Source organism: Sorex fumeus, unplaced genomic scaffold (assembly GCF_029834395.1).
Source record: "Sorex fumeus unplaced genomic scaffold, SorFum_2.1 ptg000063l, whole genome shotgun sequence".
Taxonomy (NCBI): domain Eukaryota; kingdom Metazoa; phylum Chordata; class Mammalia; order Eulipotyphla; family Soricidae; genus Sorex; species Sorex fumeus.
In genome coordinates this window covers 69,389,663-69,411,865 of record NW_026606120.1, presented here as the reverse complement: position 1 = coordinate 69,411,865, position 22,203 = coordinate 69,389,663, and the positions used below count along the sequence as shown (strand labels likewise).

Below are 22,203 nucleotides of genomic sequence, written 5' to 3'. Positions count from 1 at the left end.
AAACTTAAGTCAGTGGGGCCAGAGCGATAGTTCCTGGGGGTAAGGTTCTTGCCTTGCATGGGCCAATCCCTGTTCTGAGTACCACCAGGAGAGATCCCTGCTGGTCTGATCCTGAGTCCAGTGCCACAAGAGGTTTGTCACCTCCAGTGCACCAAGTGTGGACCCCCTTACATCACATCAAGGGGAAGAAAGAAAAATCACACTTCAACACTGACTCCCTATCTTCCTCTTTCCCTTTTCGCCTAGAACACTTATCCTCATATTTTATAATAGAAGATATATCTGAGTAATTCATCTGCTGCCTCACTGGAATGGGGACTGCATGAGGGCTGGTACTTTTCTTTGCTGCTGCATTTCCCAGTATAAGGGATGATTACGGCACAAGGAATCACTCAATTATTTGTTAAATGAATGAAATCTTAAAAGTGAGTAACTGAAATCCACAGAGAAATATGTATAATTCTCTTTGTCTCTCTCTCTCGCTCTCTGTCTCTCTTTCTTTCCCACCCGCCCATCCACACAAAACTTGATATTAATAAATATATCCTATATTATATTTACTGGTTCATTACCTACTTTATCTGTCCTGAAACTCTGCCATCACTGAAAAGTGACTGCAAGTGGGCACTTTCTTTTTTTCTCTGCCCACACTACCTTTCTTTAAGGAACTTCTCACAAGTTTGATGCAGATCCTGTTCATTCCTGTAATCCCAATGGTGATTACTGCACCTCCCCAAGGTGGGCAGAGGACTTCATCCAGACTGGTCAGTGTTCTCTCTGCCAGTTACCAGAAGCTGGCAGAGAATAAAGCCAAAAATAAAGAAAATCAAAGAGTAAAAGGTAAGAAAATCCTAATTACAGTTATCATTTGAATTCTGGATTCAGTAGCTCCTGGGGTTGGTATTTCCATTCCATAGAATGAAGAGAGGTAGGGGCTGGAGAGAATACTGTGGGTAGGGTGCTTGCCTTGCACAAGGCTGACCCAAGTTCCATCTCCAGCATCCCATACGGTCCCCTGAGCCCTCCAGGAGTGATCCCTGAGTGCAGAGGCAGCAATAACCCCTGAGCATCACTGGATAGGACCCATAAAACAAATCAAACAAACAAAAGGCTATCAGAAAAAAAAGTTCAAAACTGGAAAGTAACTTAAATGTCCATTAACAGACAGTGAAGTGGTAAATTATGACTGCTCCATATTGTGGGAATTAGAGAACTGATGTGAGGGTGAGGGTGGAGTCCAACAAAGACTAAAAGTACTCTGTGGCTGGTGTATGCTTTGCATGCATAAGGACTGTGGGTTTTTGGGGGTTCTTTTCTTTTCAGGTTTTTTTTTTTTTTTGCTTTTAGTGTCATGCCCAGCAATGCTCAGGTATTAATCTTAGCTCTGCACTCAGGAATTACTCTGGTGAAGCTCAGGGGAGCATATGAGATGTCAGGGATCAAACCTGGGTCGGCCGCATGCAAGGCAAACACCCTACCTACTGTACTATCACTCCAGCCCCCAGGAGGTGTGTGTTGTATGCCTGGCAATACTCCAACTAACTCTCAAGCACAGAGTAGCCTCTGAGCACTAACAGGTGTAGCCTCCTCAAACAAAAACAATGCAATAATAAAAGCACTAGCTAATGTGTCTAGTTCTCCAGCATTAACCCAGAGCAGCAGGATGGTCCTCTTCATCTCCCTCCAACTTCCAAATAAGAAGTTTGCTTTCTGAATAAACTCAACAAGAAAGATTCTAGAGTAGTGGATTAGCAGGCACATCCAGGTGCCAAATAAAAAGAGAAACTAAAATTTATAAACCAAAAACCATACACCAAACAATAAGTGCAGACAGCCTGCTTCCACTCCTGCCCTAACCACGACTCCCGTAACAACCAGGCATATCTGCACTCCACTCTCCCCCACAGAGATGATCTTTCTTTGGAAAAACCCAACGTCCCCGAGAAGAGAGCACAGGATGCTGAAATAGGCGACAAACTGCATACAGGCACACAAAGATTCTGGTCCTCCTTTTTTAGTGTCTCACTCTTAAAACATAAAAGGATAATTAAAGGTTATCAAGCACTCGAAGCTCCAACCTGAAAGAGAGAAGCCAAAACCATAAGAAAAAATATATATATAAAAAGATGGGGGGGACACGACTCTGAAGAAACAGACAAAGCAGGGAACAAATGAAAACTGTAATTAATATACCCAGAGACCAAAGACAAATCATTGCACCCATGAAACCAAAACAGAATGCTATTTTCAAACAGAGAGAGGGTGAGGACTGAGCAAAAACAAGGAAGAGTTCGTCGAAGTAAAGAATTTACCCTGTCTTTCTGGGATGGTTTGTTTTTCATATTTGGGTGGGGGGGAGGGCGTTTGGCTTTGGGGGCCGTACCCAGCAGTGCTCAGGGCTATTCCCACTTGGTGCTCAGGGGAACAAGTGTTGCTGGGATCAAACCGAGCACTCCTCCAGGAAAAGCATATGTTCCAGGCCCCTGAACTCTCTTCAGCTCATCTGACCTGCTCACCAATATTTGGGGGGCCACTTCCAGCAATGCTCAAGGAACCATGAGGAGCCAGGGAGCAACCTAGGGCTCCCGGGGCCAACACAAAGCAAACACTCTGGTCCTTCTGAACTACCTCCCTGGTCATCAGGATTCTTTTACTTATTTAAGGTCCACACCTGGAGGAGTACACACCTGGCTGTGCTCAGGGTCTACTCCTGGCTCTGTGCTTGGACATCACTCCTGGAGGTGCTCTGCAGTGTGAGGGATCAAGCTGGGATAGGCAGCATGTATGGCAAATGCTTTAACCCCTGTACTATTTCTCCAACCCCGAGGTTTCTTTTAAACAACAAATTTCCCAGTCCCTTTCACACAACAGTTTGAGTGGACACTGATGGTCATATAATAGAATACTACTAAAACCTTGTAAAGTTTAATTCAGAACTATCCAGCTGTAGATTGTGGCCAGTTATGTGTAATGAAATTGAACAAGCAATTTACAGAAAAAGAATCCTCAGAAAGTATTCAAGAAATTATTCCAGGGGCCGGGGCAGTGCACCGCTGGGTTTGGCCCAAAAAAACAAACAATCAAACAAACAAAATTGAAGAAAAAAGAAAATATTCCAGTCATCCTAGTTATATGAGGAAAGCAAATGAAAACAATGGACTGGTTCACATCAGATTGGGAAGGGAAACCAAAAAGCTGACAGTGCCAAGTACTGGCCAAGATACAAGGAAATGAGCCTTATATACTGCTAAAGGAAATGTAAATCACAAGACTTGTTTGTCAAGCAATGTAACTGGAGTTAGTTAAATTTTCAAATACATCGGGGACCAGGAAAGAGCTTAAAGAGCTCTGCATGTGGGAGACCCAGGTTCAATCCCTGGCACCACATGGCTGTCTGAGCACTGAGCCAGGAGTAGTCCAAGTACCGTCAGGTGTGGCCCAAAAACCCAAGATTTCAAATAAAACCTGTCATCTTATTTCTGAAGTCATATATGCCCTGAATGTTAGTGAAGTAATGTTCATGGTACATGATGTACTAATACAGGAAATAAACCATACATCAATGGGGAATGGATAGTGGTATATTTAACATAATGGAATGTTTAGTGACTGAAACAAAAGAAAATATGTATAACAGACACATCTAAAAAGCAATGATGAAATGGAAGACAGCAAATGCATGCGAAAGGCAACTGTGTTTTGTGAAGGAAAATTTTATTCCTAATATTCCAATGCAACACAGTTTACAGTTAACAGATACATGTTATCTAATATGTCTCATATATATATATATATATATATATATATAATAGGAGTTGGGAACACAGCTCATTGGTAGAGTGTATGCTTTAAATATACAAATACATGAGGCCCGGGATTCAATCTTTGGTACCAAAACTAAACCACACTAACTCCCAACTCCTACCTTTTCCCCACCAAGCCCTGGCAAACAACAAAATACAAATTAACCCAAATTCACAGGTCACCTTTGTTCTGCCAATAACCCTTGTCTCTCTTTGAAGATAACTTTTAGTTTTAATATTCTGTAACTGGTAATATTTTACCCTAGATCATGGGTAGAGTGATTTTTTTTTTACATTACTCTCTTCTATGATTTTATCCACTATATATATATGTATATATATATATGAACAAAGAAAGGCTGTGCTTCTATTAACTGTACATGTGTATCCCTATTAAGAGACGGCTTTTCAGGAGCTGGAGCGATAGAGTGGAGAAGGTATTTGCCTTGCATGCGGCTGACCCAGGTTCAATCCACAGCATTCCTTATAGACCCCCCAAGCACCATCATGAGTAATTGCTGAGTACAGAGCCAGGAGTAACCCCTGAGCAATGTCAAGTGTAACCCAAAAGCCAAAAAAATAATAATAATAATAACAATACTTTCAGTCAGAGAGATAGTACTTCAAGTAAGGTGCTATGCCTTGCACGAGGCTGACACAGGTTGGATCCTCAGCCAGCATCCCATATGGTCCCCCGAACCCACCAGGAATGATTTCTGAGTGCAGAGTCTCGGAATAACCCCTGAGCACCATTGGGTATGGCCCAGAAAACAAAACCAAAAATGAAACAAACAAAAAGAAGAAGTTTTTCATCTTGGAGTTGAAAGGAGGTTGAAGTAGTTATAATTACAAGCACCTTGAGGATACTGATTTCAAATATACAGGCCGAGCCTAGAAGCACTTCCTCCAACTAGTCCAACATATCTATAAAACAGGAATAGAAAGGTTTAAAAATTACTGCTCTAAGGGCCAGAGTTCAGGCTGAGCACATGCTTTGGATATGGGAAGCCCTAGTTTCATCCCCAGCACTATCTGGTCCCCTAAGCATTGCCGGGAGTGACTCCTTAGCACAGAGCTAGTAATAATTCCCCTGCCCCCTCCGCCATACACACACACACACACACACACACACACACACACACACAAACACACACACACACACCACCCCACCCCACCCTACTTACCACCCCACCCTACTTACCATCCCACCCTACTTACCACTGTGGCCCAAATAATTAACAAAACAAAAGATAAAACATTTTTTTGCTCTCTAGGTAGTTGTAGGTAATGTGAAATCAGAAAGGGCAGTGGAGGGAGCAATAGCACAGTGGGTAGGCGTTTGCCTTGCACGCAGCGACTTGGGTTAGATTTCCAGCATCCCTTATTGTCCCCACGCACCGCCAGGAGTGATTACTAAGTGCAGAACCAGGAGTAATCCCTGAGCATCGCCAGGTGTGACCCAAAAAGAAAAAAAAAAAAAAAAGAAAGGGCAGTGGACCCCAAAATGGGTCCTGATTTCCAATTACTCCTGGGGCCTTAAACCAATTTCTAACTATCTACTGCCTATAGGTGATTATAATCTAAAATGCTCAGTAGAACAATGAAAATGTCCCAAGACTTGAGTTAAAAATAAAAGCAAATTACAACATACTACATACATCATGATCTCATTAAATTAAAATAGAGTCAATGGCCAGGGAGATAGCTCAAAGAGCTGGACCACATGCTTGACATACTGGAGTCACAGGCTCAGGCCCCAATCTCCAGTCCCTGCAATGCAGAGTTTGTCAAGCATGGGAGAGACCCAACCATAAACAAACAAAACAACACAGGATCAGGGATGTGGTGTAGCAGTAAGCTTATGCCTTGCTTTTTTGTGGTCCTCACTTTGATCCCAGGACCAAACACATATGCATGTATATACTCACCAAGATAAAGGAAACTGCAAGAGGGACCAGAGTAATAGCACAGCAGGTAGGGCATTGGCCTTGCATGCGACCAATCCGGGTTCCATTCCCAGCATCCCATATGGTCCCTTGAGCACCTCCAGGAGTAATTCCTGAGTGCAGAGCCAGGAGTAACACTTGAGCCTTGCTGAGTGTGAACCAAAAAGCCAAATAAATAAAGGAAACTGCAAGAATGTATGTTAAGCAGCTAATAGTGAATTTTCTCCTAGGGCATTCAAAAACTATTTCTATGACACCCTGTTTTTTTTCCCATTCCAGTTTTTTTTGTTTGGTTTTGTTTTGGTGGGGGGACACACCCAGCAATGCTCAGGGGTTACCTCTGGCTCTACACTCATATTACTCCTGGTAGTGCTTAGGGAACCATATGGAAATCAAACCCAGGAATCAAATCCGGGTCAGCAGCATGTAAGGCAAACGCCTTACCTGCTATACTGTGTCTCTGTTGTTTTTCTTTGTACAAAGAGCATATATTTTATCTATAAACAAGGAAACAAGCACATAAAGCTAAAAAAACATCAGTTGGTAACAGAATGATGGCCAAACAAAGACCACACATCTATTTGTTTTGTTTGGGGGCTCACCTGACAATGCTCAGAGACTATTCCCAGCTCATGCTCAGAGATCACCAGGGCAGTGCTCAGGGGACCATACAGTGCTGGGAACTGAACCCAGGTCTCCTGCATGCAAAACAAGCAAACCAGCCACGCCCCCAACCCCAAGTGCCACATGTGAATAAATAAGAATAAAGAGTTTGCTCATGGGGCCTCCCCCACATGCTTAGCATGTGCTTCAAGCCCTTTGAGCTCTCCTTCATTAAGGGAATTTTCAAATACGCATAGATGTAAAGAGAACGACAAAAACTATCACCTAAATTTAACACTTTCAGTATGCTATGACTCCTATTCATCTGTATTCTTTTATCCCTCCATAAATGTTTTTGAGTGTACTAAACATACACTAATACCCCCCCAATACACAAACACACACACACACACATACACACACCTTTTTTCAACAACTATCTTCCTACTAAAATCTCAGGCTTCAGCCCTGACTCTCTACATGCCAACCCTATCTCATCCCTTTTCATTCTTCTAGACAGGCTGATTCCTATTTTTAAACTGTTAGCTACTTTACAGTCTCACTTTCTTTGCCTGAAACATACCCTTGGCTGATGGTCTGTCTCCTCCTTATCTTTCATGTCACAAGTGAAATGTTATAACCCAGCGACCTTCCCTGACTATCCTAACAAAGTTCATTATTTTTAGCTTTTCACACAGAACTGCAATTCTCAGGTGTACATATATCACTTTTTTAAAAAGGAATACTTTTGGGAGGAGGAGGGAAACATTATTAAACTTGAATTATAAATTAGCCTTCTACCTTGGCAAAAGAAAATATTTCCAGATGTTAAATGAAACCCATCCATCTCTTAAAAATCTAAGGGAAGGGGGCTGGAGTGATAGCACAGCAGGTAGGGCATTTGTCTTGCACGCAGCCAACCCAAGTTCGATTCCCAGCATCCCATATGGTTCCCTGAGCACCGCTAGGAGTAACTCCTGAGTGCAGAGCCAGGAGTAACCCCTGTGCATCGCCAGGTGTGACCCAAAAAGAAAAAACTAAAAAATAAATAATAAATAATAAAAAAAAATGTGAGGGAAAAGTTTCCCATTTTAAACCTAAAACCCTAAAATCTGAACATCACTGAATTACCTGACAAAGCATCTGCCAAGAAGCCAAGGGGACGGCTCAGCAATGTAAACGCCTGTCCTGTAAACGCAACACCCTGACTCCCACCCCCAGTTCCTACACACACCCAAGTGTCATCCTGGCAGCTCTGTGTGTGGGAACCTGAACACCGCAACAGAACAGGCAAGCTCTGGCACAGAGCCCTGTGTGTGCGAGCCTCAACTAATGCCCATGACCCCACCTGAGGTGCACCAGCATCACGGCTAGACATAGCTAGAGTGCGCGCGCACCTGCTTCCACCCTCAGCTCTGCAGATGGTCCCCTGACACCACCACCAATGGCCTCCCGAGCAACAAGCCAGACGAGCTCCGGAGCACTGCAAGGTCTGGCCCCCAAACAAAACAAAAACTAGAAATGCAATTTATAACACAATATCCAAGGAGAAGATTCTAAGCAATACAGATCTCAATGTCCAGAAAATACATGTTTTTTCATTCCTCACAATGTGTGTGTTCATCAAGAGAAAATGCTTTACTAACCCTCCGCTACTGTGGAGTACTACAGCTGTATTCTAATTAGAAAGGCCTGGCAAAAGATTGTAAGCAAATAGAATTACGTTTTAGTACTTAACTTGCATTTGCATGAAAAAATTATTCAAACAAGCCAATGGATTTCTCAAGCAGTAATTCAGAAACATGTGGCTAAAGTGAATAAAAACAATATAAATCCACTACTATTGCATAATACAATCGGAGAATCATAATGCTAACAGAACTTTTAAGAACACATAGGAAGCAGAAAAATAGGATAGCAGTTAAAAAATAGGACAGCAATTAAAGAACTTGTCTTGTACAAAGCTGACCAAAGTTTAATCCCCTATATGATCCCCCGAGCACCTTTCGGAGGGCCAGGAGAAAGCCCTGAGCATCGCTGGGTGTGTCCTCCCCTCTAATGGCCCTCTAGCCCAATCTTTGAAAATGAAGATGTAGAGGGTCAGAGAGATAGTACAGAAGGTAGGGCACTTGCCCTGCGTGCAGCCAGCATCCCATATGAGCAGCCAAGAGTAACCCCTGAGCACTGCCGGGGGAAACCTTTCCTCACAAAAAAAAGAAAGAAAATGAAGAAGTAACCCTTCAAATACTTCTGACAGTAGTCTAGAAATCTCTTCTACTTTTTTTTTTAGTATATGAATAGTTCTAGAATATTCAGTACGCATAAGGTTTCTGAAATAACCAGGGTATGGGGAGACAGAACAAAAGGCTAACACATGCTTTACAGGCTGGAGGCCCAGGTTCAACTCCAATCTCATAGTCCCGAGTATGTCAGGAGTGACTCCCCCAAGCTGAGATCTGGGAGTAGCCTCTGAGTAGCACCAAGTATAGCCCCAAAATGGAACAAAATAAGTATCTGAAAATACTATACTCAGGAAAAGCCATGATTGTTCTGCATACGCAAATTCAAAGGACTTACTGAAAAGTTTTTGGAAGTTTTAGCATAACTTAGTAACAACAGTCGGAATAATAACTAGAATACACAAGAGTGAACTTCAGTATGGGGGAGAGAGAGTACAAAAGTACAAAGGTGAAGGCACTTGCTTTGCATGTGGCTGACCACAGTTCAATCCCCAGAACTGTATGGCCTTCTCAGCACTGTCAGTGTTGATTCTCGGGCAGTCACAAGCTCTGAGCACTGCCCATTCCCCAAAAGAGAGAGACAGAATTTTAGTTAGCTGTTTGATCTTTGACAGTATCTAGTCATCCAACCAAACAAAAAATATCTATTATCTTCAATAATTCCTTCGGGGGGTGGGGGGGCTGGAGTGATAGCACAGCGGGTAGGGCAATTGCCTTGCACACGGCCAACCCAGGTTCGATTCCCAGCATCCCATATGGTCCCCTGAGCACCATCAGGAGTAATTCCTGAGTGCACAGCCAGAAGTAACCCCTGAGCATCACCTGACGTGACCCAAAAATAAATAAACAAATAATTCCTTCGGCATTTCATACTAGTTTGGTGGGGGAATTAAATCAAGAAGTGCTTTAAGAGAGAATGCCCTGCTGTTGGGGTGGGGTGGGGTACTGTGGGGGATTGGGTGGGGGTGGTAGGAGGGATGCTGGGAACATTGGTGGAGGAGAATGGACACTGGTGGAGGGATGGGTAAACATCATTGTATGACTGTAATGCAAACATTAAAGTTCCTAAGTTTATAACTATACCCCACGGTAATTCGCTAATAAAAAAATATTAAAAAAAAAAGAAGTGCTTTAAGAGGGGAAATACTTAAAGCACTGAGCACTGCTGGTATTAAAAATGGGGGGAAGAGAGAGGGAGGGAGGGAGGGGGAGAAAGAGAGAGAGAACGAGAACAGTATGCTTAGAGAAGATCCGATAGACACAATCTTACTTAAGTATTCATAAAGGGCAATCCATACATGAACCCTGAAAGACAAATAATGTTAACCAGAAAGTGATAAATGGGCAGCTTTTCTTTAAAAAAAAAAATAATAATAAAAACAAAGGCCTGAAGGAGAAGCGCAAGTTCTCTCCTGAATATATGTCTCTCTCTCTCTCTCTCTCTCTCTCTCAAAGCTTAACATATGGGGGCCAGAACAATAGTACAGTGGGCAGGGTGTTTGCCTTGCACGAGGCTGACCTGGGTTCAATCCCTGCACCCCATGTGGTCCTTCAGCCCACAGGAATGATCCCCAAGTAGAGAGCCAAGAGTAAGCCCTGAACACAGCCAGATGTCGCCCAAAAACAAAATGAAACCAACAAACAAAGCATCTAATATGGCTCAAACAGAAGATGAGCCTGTAAGAAAAGGGGAGGCCAGACTAGGACTTGTGTAAGAAAGGTAAGTCATTTCAAGAACTTTAAAGAGAGCCATAAAGGCTGAAAGTATGGAAATGATCTGAGAGACTTCCCCTCAGAAAGATCTGGGTATCGTGTCATGGGCCGGTGATAGGTTGGCAAAACAGAAAACAGAAAAATCAATCACGGGGAAGCTTTAGTTGTCCATTCATTTTTTTATAAATACACACTGGGTTCCTTCACCTGTGCCAGAGTCTGTAAATATGTGACTGATACAAAATTCCAGCTCTATGGGACTGGGATCAAGGAGAGGTTAGTGGTCTGTGGAAGAGCAGTGACGAGGATTAGGAAAGAAAACAGACTCCAGGTCTGAGAAAGAATATAGCAGGAAAGATGCTGACTTGCTGTGCCTGACCCAGGTTCAATCCCCGGCACCCCATATGTCCACCAAGCCCTGCCAGGTGTGATTCCTGAGTGCAAAGCCTTGAGCACTAAAGACTGTGCACCGTAGCCCCCTGCAAGAAACAAACAAACGAAAAAAACCAAAAAAACACTGAAAACAGGGCTGGAGAGAGGACTTGAGGACTCAAAGGGCAGATGCCCTGGCATGCAGGAGACCCGGTCATATTCTCAGCACTGCATGGTACCCTGAGCAGCAGCACAAGAGACCCCCTAGCACAAGGACCAGGAAGAGGCACTACCCAGCACTTACCAACCATGGCCCAAAATCCAAAACAATAATTTTATTACTATGACATGATTCTAAAATGAATTATACCCTTGGCCACCACTTACCTCGAAGGAGCAATTTTTTACATGAATAAAAATGCTAATGGTACCCAGGGCAGTGGATATTACAGTCAGGCAAGCAGGATGTAGAGAGGGGGCTGATGAGGGGAGCTGGAGCAATAGTACAGCGGCCTTGGAGATCCCAGGTTCCCGGGGCTGGAGTGATAGCACAGCGGGTAGGGCGTCTGCCTTGCACACGGATGACCCAGGTTCGATTCCCAGCATCCCATATGGTCCCCTGAGCACTGCCAGGAGTGACTCCTGAGTGCAAAACCAGGAGTAACCCTTGAGCATCGCCAGGTGTGACCCAAAAAGAAAAAAAAAAAAGATTCCAGGTTCCCCGAGCAATGCCATGAGTGATCTCTGAGCACAGAGCTAGGAGTAAGCCCTCAGCACAGAACTGGGAGTAATCCATGAGCATAGATCTAGGAGTAATCCCTAAGTACAGATCTAGGAATGATCCTTAAACACAGATCTAGAAGTGGTCCCTGAGCAGAGATCTAGGAATAGTCCCTGAGCACAGATCTAAGAATAATCCCTGAGCACAGATCTAGGAGTAATTCCTGAGCATAGATCTAGGAGTAATCCCTGAGCACTGTCAGTATGACCCCAAAACAAAACAAGGATCTTAGAATGCATTCCAAGGAATATCAAAGCAAAAGTAAATAGGAAGAAGCCTTTTAATATCAATATTGCAAACAAGAATGCCTAAAAAGGGAATGAGGGGAGAGAGAGAGGGGGAGGGAGAGAAAGAGAGAGAGAGAGAGAGAGAGAGAGAGAGAGAGAGAGAGAGAGAGAAACGGTTGGGCGATGATGGGAGGGAACCTGGGGACACTGTGCTGGGAAATATACTGGTGGAGGGATGGGTGTTGGAATACTGAATGACTGAAATCCAATCACGAACAGCTTTGTAATGGTCTATCTCAGTGATTCAATAAAAAAAAATTTTTTTAAAGTGAACAGGAGGAATTCAGAGTAGTCAAACAAGAAGAAAACCAAGAGATTTCAAAGTAGTCAAGCCCCCCAAGTAGTTAAACCCCCCCAAAATCATGTTTCTTAAAAGGAATGAGTATGTCATGTGTTGCTAAAAGGGATGAGAATGCTTAAAGAGATGAGGAGGAAGGTGGGGCTGCAGACAGCACAGGGGCTGGGGCGCATGACTTCATGAGGGGACCCTGGCTCACTCCCTCTAATTCCCCAAGGACAGTGATGTAGCATGGAAGCCCCAAGCATGTCAGATGTGGCCCTGCCTGGCTGCCCTGTTGGTTGTTCCCCAGCTCCAGAGCCGTGTCAGACCCAAGGGCCCTGGGATTGAGCCATCCGGTCTGGCTGACTGAGTCCCTCTGAGAGTGGCGCTCATGCCCCCCAGCACTACTTGGGAGAAGAGGAGGAGAAGAGAAAAGCACTTACGAGCGCTGCTCACTTTTCTGACTTTTTAATGATAGGAGAAACTCTGACTGGACATGTCTAAAAGTGTTAGAACTGAATAATTACCCTTGTGAGATGGATTATTTCCTGCAGGACAACTTAACCTTTTATAAACTTGTTTGTTCTACTTAAGTACTTGCCTCTTTACTCTTTATCACACCACCTCTTTTATTTCCAGTCTGGCATCTATCATGATCTGTAATTAATTGGCTTGTTTGTTCTTTATTATAATGTTAACTCCAAGAAAGCTACCTTCCTGGTCTGTTTTGCTTGTGGCTACATTCCCAGAACCTAGGATAATGTGCAGCTCAAAAGCACTTGTGTTTTTCTGGTCATCTATTCATCTGCTTACCTTTAAACCAACAGGAAAGACAGAGAAAGATTAAATAAAAATAAAAGGTCATGAGTGTCCTCCCAACCCTTAAAAATTAACCTCTGAAAAGCACATGGGGCCAAAGAGAAAGAGGACGGGAGGTGAGGAATTGCAAGTGGCCTGCCCAGTTTGAAACACAGCACCGCAAGTGGTCGCCCCAGCACCTCCAGGGGGTCAAGCCTGAACAATGCTGGGTATGGTCCAAACACCCCCACCCCCACCAAGAAAAAGGAGTAAATGAAAATATGATTTAGGGCTGGAGGGATAGAACTGTGCTTGTTATGTATGTGCCCAACCAGGGTTCAATCCCTGGCACGCCAAATGGTCCCCCATTTGTAATCCCTGGTCCCACCTAGAGTAATCCCTGAGCACAGAGCTAGGAGTAAGCCCAAAGCACCACTAGGTGTGGCGCAAGAGGAGGAGGTGGAAGAGGAGGAAGAAGAAGAGATGTTCTGAAGGGCAATGATGGGGGTCAAGGCAATACTACAGGGGGTAGGGCATTTGCATCACACACGGCTAACCCTGGTTCGATCCCAGCATCCTGTCTGGTCCCCTGACCACCACCAGGAGTAATCCCTGAGCATTGCTGGGTGTGGCCTCCCACACAAACAAAATCCCTTAAAAAAGGGAAGAAAAAAAAAGAAGAAAAGAAGGGCAATAACAGAATCTAGAATGACAAAAATTTCAATCTTGAACTTTTCCATATAATCTCAAAGCACAAGGGAAAAAATCCTTCTCCATAAACCAGATCAAGCAAGCAGGCAGTAAGAAACAAGACATTCTGGACAGTCTTTTTCTAGGACTGTAAAAGCACAAGAAAAACATTGAATGAAAAGTCAGTTTCTCATTTTCTATATTTCAAAGTTTCAAAGGAGGGCAAATAACCCATGATATTGCATGCCATAATTTTAAAACTATTTTGACCAATTTTAATCAACTTCATAGCTCTCAAAATTAATTTTGCGCGTGTGTGTTTTGGGGGGGAAATAAAAATATGTTTTAGGGAACGGAGAGAGAGCACAAGGTTAAGCCACTTGCCGAGCATGAGGACAATCCTGGTTCGATCCCCGGAACCCCATCTGGTTCACCAGCACAGAGCCAGTAGTAAGCCTTGAGCACCGCCTGATGTGACCCAAAAACAAAATGAGCGAAGGAAGTTTACATGGATATTTACATACAGTGAAATGTCACTTTTGGAGACCCAAGAATGTGGCTCAGTGACGGAGCACTTGCCTTCAGCCACTGTGATCCTCAGCAGCACGATGGTGAGCACATGTGCAACAGCCTAGTAACTGAAACAGTCATCAAGAGGAGGGAAGAGGAGAAAATACTTCAGCATCACTGTCATAAAGACGGGCTGGGAGTGTGGCTCGGCACAGAGCACTTGCCTTGCATGTGTGAGGATGCCGGCACAGCTGCTCCCTGAGCACCAGCAGCTCTGGCCCCCAAACCAGCAAGAAAACAGAAAAGACAACAGTATTTCACTTAAACACAGATTCAGAAATTTCAGAAGAAAGTAAACCAAACGATAGTTAACCAATTACCAGTCATAAGAACCTGGGCTCTAGCCCAGTGGGTGGGGTGGGAGCATAAGTTCTTGCTGGACCCAAAGACTTTGGATTCTGGAGCCCTGGTTCCAGCACCTGTACTGTATGGTGTCTCCCCCAGGCCCGACACACACACTCTCTCTCTCTCTCTCTCTCTCTCTCTCTCTCTCTCTCTCTCTCTCTCTCTCTCTCCCCCAAGCAGTAAGTCAGGAATAGATCCCAGCACCTTATTTCTGTAACAGCCATCCTAAGGACAAGTGGAGGGAGGTACACACATCTTAGTGTTGAAACAAAGTGGAATTTGTCCTTTCTGTTTGTTGTGCTTTGGGGTCACACCGGATGGTGGTAGCACTGTAGCACTGTCCTCCCATGATCTGCTCCAGCGGGCACCAGTAACGTCTCCATAGTGAGACCTGTTGCAACTGTGTTGGAATATCAAATACGTCATGGGTAGCTTGCCAGGCTTTGCCATGTGGGCAAGATACTCTTGGTAGCTTGCCGGGCTCTCCCAAGAGGGGCAGAGGAATCAAACCCGGCTCAGCCGGGCTGGCCGCGTGCAAGGCAAATGCCCTACCGCTGTGTTTATCTGGTGGTGCTCAAAGGTAACTCCTGGCTCAGCACTGGAGTTAGCTATTGGCAATGCTTGTCCACCATGCAGTGCCAGGAACTGAACTCTAGAATCCAGCACGAATGCACACACACCAGCCCACTAAGCTAGGTCTCTCCACCTCTCTGTTGTTTTCGATTTAAGTTCTTAACAGCCACTAACAACAAATTTTGATGATTAGAATGCAAACTTTCTCTTCACTCCTTTCACATTAGAGATGAACTGTCACTGAAAATTGTTTCACAAACAGATCAGGTCCTGAAATTTTGATTAGAGCCTTTTGATGAGTGAATGAGAAAACAGAACATTAGTTAAAAAATAATAATTAAAAAAAAAACCCACGAAGTATCAATGCCTGGGCCAAAACAATAATACAGCGGGTAGTGTCCTTGCCTTGCTCCCAAGCCCAGACAATTGTGGCTGCTCCCCCTACCCCACCCCTGCCAAAAAGGCCCTCCCGTTGATCATCGATTTGCTCGAGCGGGCCCAGTAACGTCTCCATTAGAGACTTTGTTGTTACTGTGTCTGGCATATCGAATACGTCACGGGGAGCTTGCCAGGCTCTGCCGTGCGGGCGAGATACTCTCGGTAGCTTGCCGGGCTCTCCGAGAGGGGCAGAGGAATCGAACTCGGGTCGGTCATGTTGGCTGCGTGCAAGGCAAACGCCCTACCGCTGTGCTATCGCTCCAGCCCCTGCCAAAACCAAAAATAAATACTACTGCCTATTTTCCAGTCCAAGGGTCTTACCCCTCCTCCCGTGTTCATATACTTTCAAAGAAAACAACTTGACTAAAGGGATCAGAGCATTTGTACAGTAGGCAGGGCACTTGCCTTGCACACAGTCAACCCGGTTCAATCCCCCGATGGGTCCCTGAGCACTGCCAGGAGTAATTCCTGAGTGCAGAGCCAAGAATAACTCCAGAGCATCACAGAGTATGGCCCCAAAACTAACAAACAAAAAAGCCCATCTTGATGAAACACTTCAAATAAAACAGTAATTTGTTACAGCATGAAGTGCTGCTTCCTTGGGGAAATTTCTATGAAAATTCTCAGTAGCACTTCTGCACTTAAAACACCTCAGTTTGTTTGAGCACAGACAAGCAGCAGTCACAAAGCCTTATAACAGCACCTTTGCAGCAGAGACACGCCAGCCCTTCTCTTCATGTATGCTTCTATCATACAAGGAGGAAGGGAGGAGAGAGGAACAGAAAGCATGCCTCACTTTTCAGTGCAAAACTGCCTTCCACCAGTGATGCTATATCATCTCTGCATAACAGTGGTGTTGTTATCATTCTCTGCTAGGCCTGCAGAATCTTTTGGAATTCAATGCCTAAGAAAAAAATTTCTTTTGCTCGTCTTAAATTTTTGGCTTTTGAATAATACTAAAAGCACGAGTGCTCAGGGCTCACTCCTGATGAGGCTGGGGGAACCATACAGGGTGCCAGGGATTGAACCTGGGTCGGGCACGCGCAAGGTAAGCACCCTAGACATGCCATACAATCTCTCTGGCCCCCAGGAAAAAGAGTTTTTTTAAAATGGTTTACTTGTCAGGGAAACTCTCCTTAGTCTATAAGTTAAGCAAATCATTACTACTTTAAAATAGAACTTGCACAAACCAAAACAGAACAACATCTCTTTCCAGATCATTTTCTACCCAAGATTTTTGTTTTGAAAAACCACTGATTTACAAATTAACTACTCACAGATTCACAAGGTTTACCACAGATAATCAGACAAGGATTCACTGAAGAAGTGAAATTTAAGCTGAGCAGAAAATGAGGAGCTAGACTGGACAGAGAGCCGAAGGAAAAGCATTGTGGGCTGTGGGAAGAAAAGGAATCAGATAGAACCTGGTAAGAATGAGAAGGTATACAGCTGGGGTGGACAGCCCAAAAGGGAAAGTGATAAGCAGTAAAATAACAAATTTCTTGACTTGAATCTGGTCACTGGTCCATCAAATCAGCCCTCCTTCACGAGGCTTTTAAATAGTAAAGCAGCAGTCTTCACATACAAAAATTCAAATAAAAGTGAAGGAAAATATGAAATGCTTTCAGATTAAGTAGCGTTGTGGTAAAGATGAAATTGCTAATTCTGAGGGAACTAGAGACTGATGTAGGGACGGGAGCCTCTACAAGCAGGTAAAGTGCTTGTCTTGCACATGGCTGACCCAGGTTTAATCCCCGGCACCCTACATGGTCCCCAAGACAGCCAGGAGTGATCCCTGTGCTCAGAGCACAGCAGAAAGGGACCCAAAAACCCCAACAACAACAACAACAGAAAGACAGAGAGGGAGGCTGGCACTAAGAGATCAGGGGTAACATGAATACTGCTGTAAATCTCAGTGCCTAAATAAAGGAAACTGGGACCAAGAGATCATTTAACCAGCTGAGTGCATGCTTTGCATGCAGGAAGCCCGGGTTTGATCTCTAATACTGCATGGTCTGAGCGCGGCAGGAGTGACCCCAGCACTAAGCCAGGAGTAGCCCAAGCACCACTAGGCATGGCCAATGTCCCCAAATTAAGTAAAACAAACAAGAGAGAATTTCAAAATAATTTCAGGGAGCTGGAGTGATAGTACAGCGGGGTAGGGCATTTGTCTTGCATGCAACCAATCCAGGTTCGATCTCCTGGCATCCTATTTGGTTCCCTGAGTAGTACCAGGAGTAATTTCTGCACCCAAAGCCAGGCATAACACATGAGTATTGCTAGGTGTGGCCCAGATTAAGTAAATAAATAACAATTTCAAAAGTTAAAAAATAATAATTTCTGGGGCTAGAGAGGTAGTACAGCTGATATGGCATTTGCCCTGCACATGGCCAACCCGAATTCAATTCCTGGCATCCCAGATGGTCTCCCAAGCACCGCCAGGAGTGATTCCTGAGTACAGAGCCTGAGCATTGCTGAGTGTGGGGGAAAAAAAAATAACTTCTGATTCCTAGGCTGGGGATGTGGCTTAGCAGTAAAAAGGTTGCCTTACATGTGTGAGGCCCTGAGTTTGATTCCTGGCAAAAAAAAAAAAAAGTAAACATGCAAACATCTGGTTTCTAACTGAGAACTCTGCAACCATTTTTCTGAAAACATTTTTACTATTTAAGTACCCTCCCGGACTTTCACTGAAGGGTTCATATTTTACAATTCACATAGTTTGAAATTTCTGTTGCTATAGCCACCCTGGGGCATTCTTGGTCTAAGGGGGAGGGTGTGGGGAGCAGGGGCCACATCCTGCAGGATTCAGGGGATGATGCAGTGCTGGGATCTGAACCGAGGGATCCTGCAGGAAGCATGTGAAAAGCATGTGCTTCAGCTCTTTAAGACATTGCTCCAGTGCAAAGAGGAGACTTTAAGTCTCCACATTAAAAAAGTAGTACTCGCAGAAAATCAAACACAGAATTCCTCCTGCCAAAGACCAACTAAAATTCTAAAGTAGTAGGTAAACCTGACCTGTGATCTTTCTTACAGCAAGACTGATAATAAGGTGTTGTGTTTGTGGTCCGGGAGTTGGCTCATCTAGCATTTATCAACTCGCTGTGCTTCGGGTTATGACTCTTTGCCCAGAGGTTGCAGTATGAAGAATTTATAGACATGTCAGAGAAAACAGAAGGTACACAAAGTCATTGAAGAACCAAATTTTAAAAATTCATGTGCTGGGCCCAGTGATATGTCTCTGTAGTAGAACACCGGCCATGCACGTGTGAGGCTGACAGCTCCATCCCTGGGGGCCCCCCCAAGTACAAAAAGATGTGATTCCCCAGCACTACAACCAAGTACTCAACCCCAACACAGCAACACAAAATAAGAATGCTACTCATGCAGATGTCTGAATATGCATCTTTTTCTTGAGGGTTGCGGGGGAGGCAGGGTTGAGGGGAGAATTTGGGGCCACACCCCATGATGCTCAGGGCTTACTGTTGGCTCTGTACTCATGGATCATATATGGCATGGGAACCATATGGGGTGCCAGGAATTGAACCTGGCTGGGTCAGCCTCAGGCAAGGCAAAAGCCCTTCCTGTTATACTAGAGCTCTGGTCCCCCTTTTTCCCTTTTTTTTTTTTTTGGCAGGGTGTCCAGGGGACCCGGGAGTCCCACCAACGACTGTCAACCTAGAAGAGATTAAATGTAACAGCCCCATAATTTGATGCTCCCAGGCATGCAAGGCATGAACCCTAACTGCTATACGCTCGTCTGACCCCCAACTGTGTATCAAAGGAAAAAAAGTCAGGAGCAGAGAAACAGCAGAGCAGGTGCTTTGTATGCCGGAGGCCCAGGTTCCATGCCCAACATCGCAGGGTGCCCCAGCCCCTCAGCAGGGACCCCAAGCATCAGACCTGGAACAGCAGCCAAATACTGCGGGGTGTGTCCCCAAAACAAAAACAAATTTAAAGTTGAAGCTTGGGAGATTAGCGCAAAGGACTGGAGCACATACTTTGCATGGGGCAGTCACAGACCCCTGAATACTGAGCCAGGAGTAACTCCTGAATAGAGGTGTGTCCCCCACCAAAAAAAAAAAATGTATTTTTTAAAACAAAAATAAATAAATAAAAGTAAAGAAATATACAATCTAGAGCCTAGCAGTATTATTTTCTAATTCTACAACCTGTGGCAGATGATCTTCTTGGCACATGTGAAACTGGCATTTTGCCTATGTTTACATGGACTGACAGAAGCTGAGGCTGGAGGAAGTATTTCTTCCTTCCAAGGTGACAGGTCATACAGGGCCAGCTCTGTTAGCATGTAAGTGTTTAATGTCCCAGTCTCCTCCATGGATGTCCACACACGGGCCAGGGCCAGCATGAGCATGTGCCTGCCACCTCCCAAGCATGACAGCCTCTGTTCCATCGACTGCGATGATGCAGGAGAAATTGTGATCCCAGCTTTCAGATCATTTTCCAACCCCACCTTCCCTATATTCTTGGAGATACTCTTGAATCAACAGTCCGTTTGGTCTGGCAAATTCAACGGTGTATTTCTGCGCCAAATGGACTGCAAAGTCACAAGAAAAAAAAAACTATCCCTACAGTCAAGTTTAGCATTATTTGATTTCACAGAAACAGAAGGTTTGAGGATGAAGAGATAATACAGTGGGCAAGGTGCTCGCCTTGCATGTGGCTGACCCTGGTTCCATCCCCAGCAACGCATATGGTCCCCCAAACACTCCCAGGAGTGATATCTGAGCACAGAACCAGGAGTAAGCCCTAAGCACCCCCAGGTGTAGCCCGAACATCACCACCATCCACTACACCGCGCAGCCCAAAAAGGTTTAAACGATGTGTCAGAAGACAGATCTCACACCTTTAAATATTTTCATCTTTGTTTATATCCTTCTTTAGTTATGTAGCTTCCCTGCAGCAGGCAGGAAGAGATGCTGCCTGCACAGAAGCGCCACAAAAATAAAGCCAGCACACCCTAAGAGTTAAAAATCTGGGATGCGTTCAAGAAGTGAAACACCAGCTGGGTGCACCCCCAGCGTGGCAAAAGACTCACAGAATCCAGGTGAGGGCACCAAGGTCACTGCCGCGGGGCCAGAGGCAAGCACCGGCCCAGTGCACCTGGAAACGGCAGCCTGGGAAGGAAACTTGGGCAGGAGCGGGGAGCGGGGAGCGGGAGGGCTGCCCAACCCCGCCCCCGGGGGGCCTCACGCATCCGCACCCGGGGGCGTTTGACGGGAACTGTCCAAGGTTAGAGCCCGGCACGGTGCAGAGCCACGCACGGTGCGGGGCAGCGACGGAGAGACGCTGCGCGCCCTGCAAGTGGCGAGCCTCGCTCCCCTGCATCCCAGCGCTGACCAGGTGTCCCCGGCGCGCACGGACGGGGCAGGCAAACCTCCCTCCCGGCCGGGAAGGGGCTGGCCGAGAGAGGGACACCTCTGGCTTCCCGCCGCAGCCCCCGGCGGAAGTCAGGAACCCGGGACCCAAGCGCCGGGAACGCGCTCCCCCCGCCCCCGCCCCGGGAAAAGTTTGAACCGCCAGCGGGCGAGCTCCCGGGGGTCGGAAACTCCAGCCGACACCCTCAAATCTCCGCCCGGGCCCGGCCCAGCCGCTCGGCTCCGCGCTCACGCCCCGCGCCCGCGGGGCCGGGCCGCTCCGCCCGACTCCCGCGCCGGCCTCAACCTCCCCTCGCGGCCGGGGCGGTGGGGGTGCGCGGAGCGGCGGGGGTCCCCGGCCGCCGCCACAGACCCGCCCCCGCCCCCAGGAGGCCCGGCGCGACCCCCGGGCGCGGCCCCCGCCCCCCGCCGGCGGCCCTCACCTCCTCGGCGTGCTTGCGCAGCGCCTTCTCCCGCTCGTACTGGGTGATGAGCTGCTCGTTGTCGTCCCGCAGCAGCTCCAGCTCCACCTGGTGCTCCTGGTCCTGCGCGAACACCGAGTCCAGGTTCTCCAGCACGGCCACCACCAGTGGCATCAGCTCTTTGACCACCTCCTCGTCGTAGCGCCCGATGAGCCGCTCGAACTCGCGGTAGATGGAGCCGGCCAGGCCGGACACCCGCTCCGACATCACGGCCCCGGAGCCGCCGGGCTCCTCCTGGTACACCACACCGTCCTCCAGCTCCATGGTGGCGGGCGGGCGGGCGGGCGGGCGGCCCGGGTGTCGCCGCCGGCCGAGGGGGCGGCACGGGCCCGCGCGGGACGGGCCCGGCTGGGGCTGGGGCTGGGGCTGGGGCTGGGCCCGGCGGGGTGGGGGCCCGGGCCGGAGGAGGGGAGGGGTGGGCTGAGCTCACTCAACCCCACGGCCGCTGCACCAACTGCCGGAGCGGCCGGGCCGCGCGCGCCGCACGTCACCCGCGGGGCGGGGTCCGCGCCGCGTCGGCCCGGTGGGCGGGGCCCCGCGGGAGGCCAGGCGCGGCGGGGGGCGGGGCCCGCGCGTCATCGGCCGCCGACGGCCGGCCGGTGACGTCAGCGCCGGGCGCCGCGCGGGCGCGGCGTCCGCCAATGGCGGGTCTGTGACACCCGTCCGCGCCGGCCGGGATTCGCCGGGCGGCTCCCGGAGGACGGGGCGGAGGCGGGGGTGGGTTCCGGAAGAGTGACTGGCCATCCCGATTTCACCTAGCCCACATTCCGCTGCCTCTGGACACGTCCGAAGCGCCTTTTGTTCTCGCGGCTGCTGGGCGTCCCCACCCCACGCGCCCCCGCCCCCCACCTCCCGGTGTCCCGGAGGAGGAAAGGATGCCCCGCAAAGTTGCCGTTCGCTCAAGGTC

The 22,203-nt window shown here is 47.0% G+C and overlaps 1 protein-coding gene across 4 annotated transcripts in view; it reads right to left on the bottom strand.

Annotated features, from left to right (window-relative positions):
* SPAG9 (sperm associated antigen 9) overlaps positions 1-21,575 on the bottom strand; it is a 119,841-nt gene extending 98,266 nt beyond the window's left edge. For all 4 annotated transcript variants that reach the window (XM_056128187.1, XM_056128189.1, XM_056128188.1 and 1 more), the window contains exon 1: positions 21,258-21,575. In XM_056128187.1, the coding sequence (XP_055984162.1) occupies positions 21,258-21,560 (303 nt within the window). In that variant the 5' untranslated portion in view covers positions 21,561-21,575. The remainder of the gene's footprint in view (positions 1-21,257) is intronic.
* Positions 21,576-22,203: the final 628 nt, after the last annotated feature.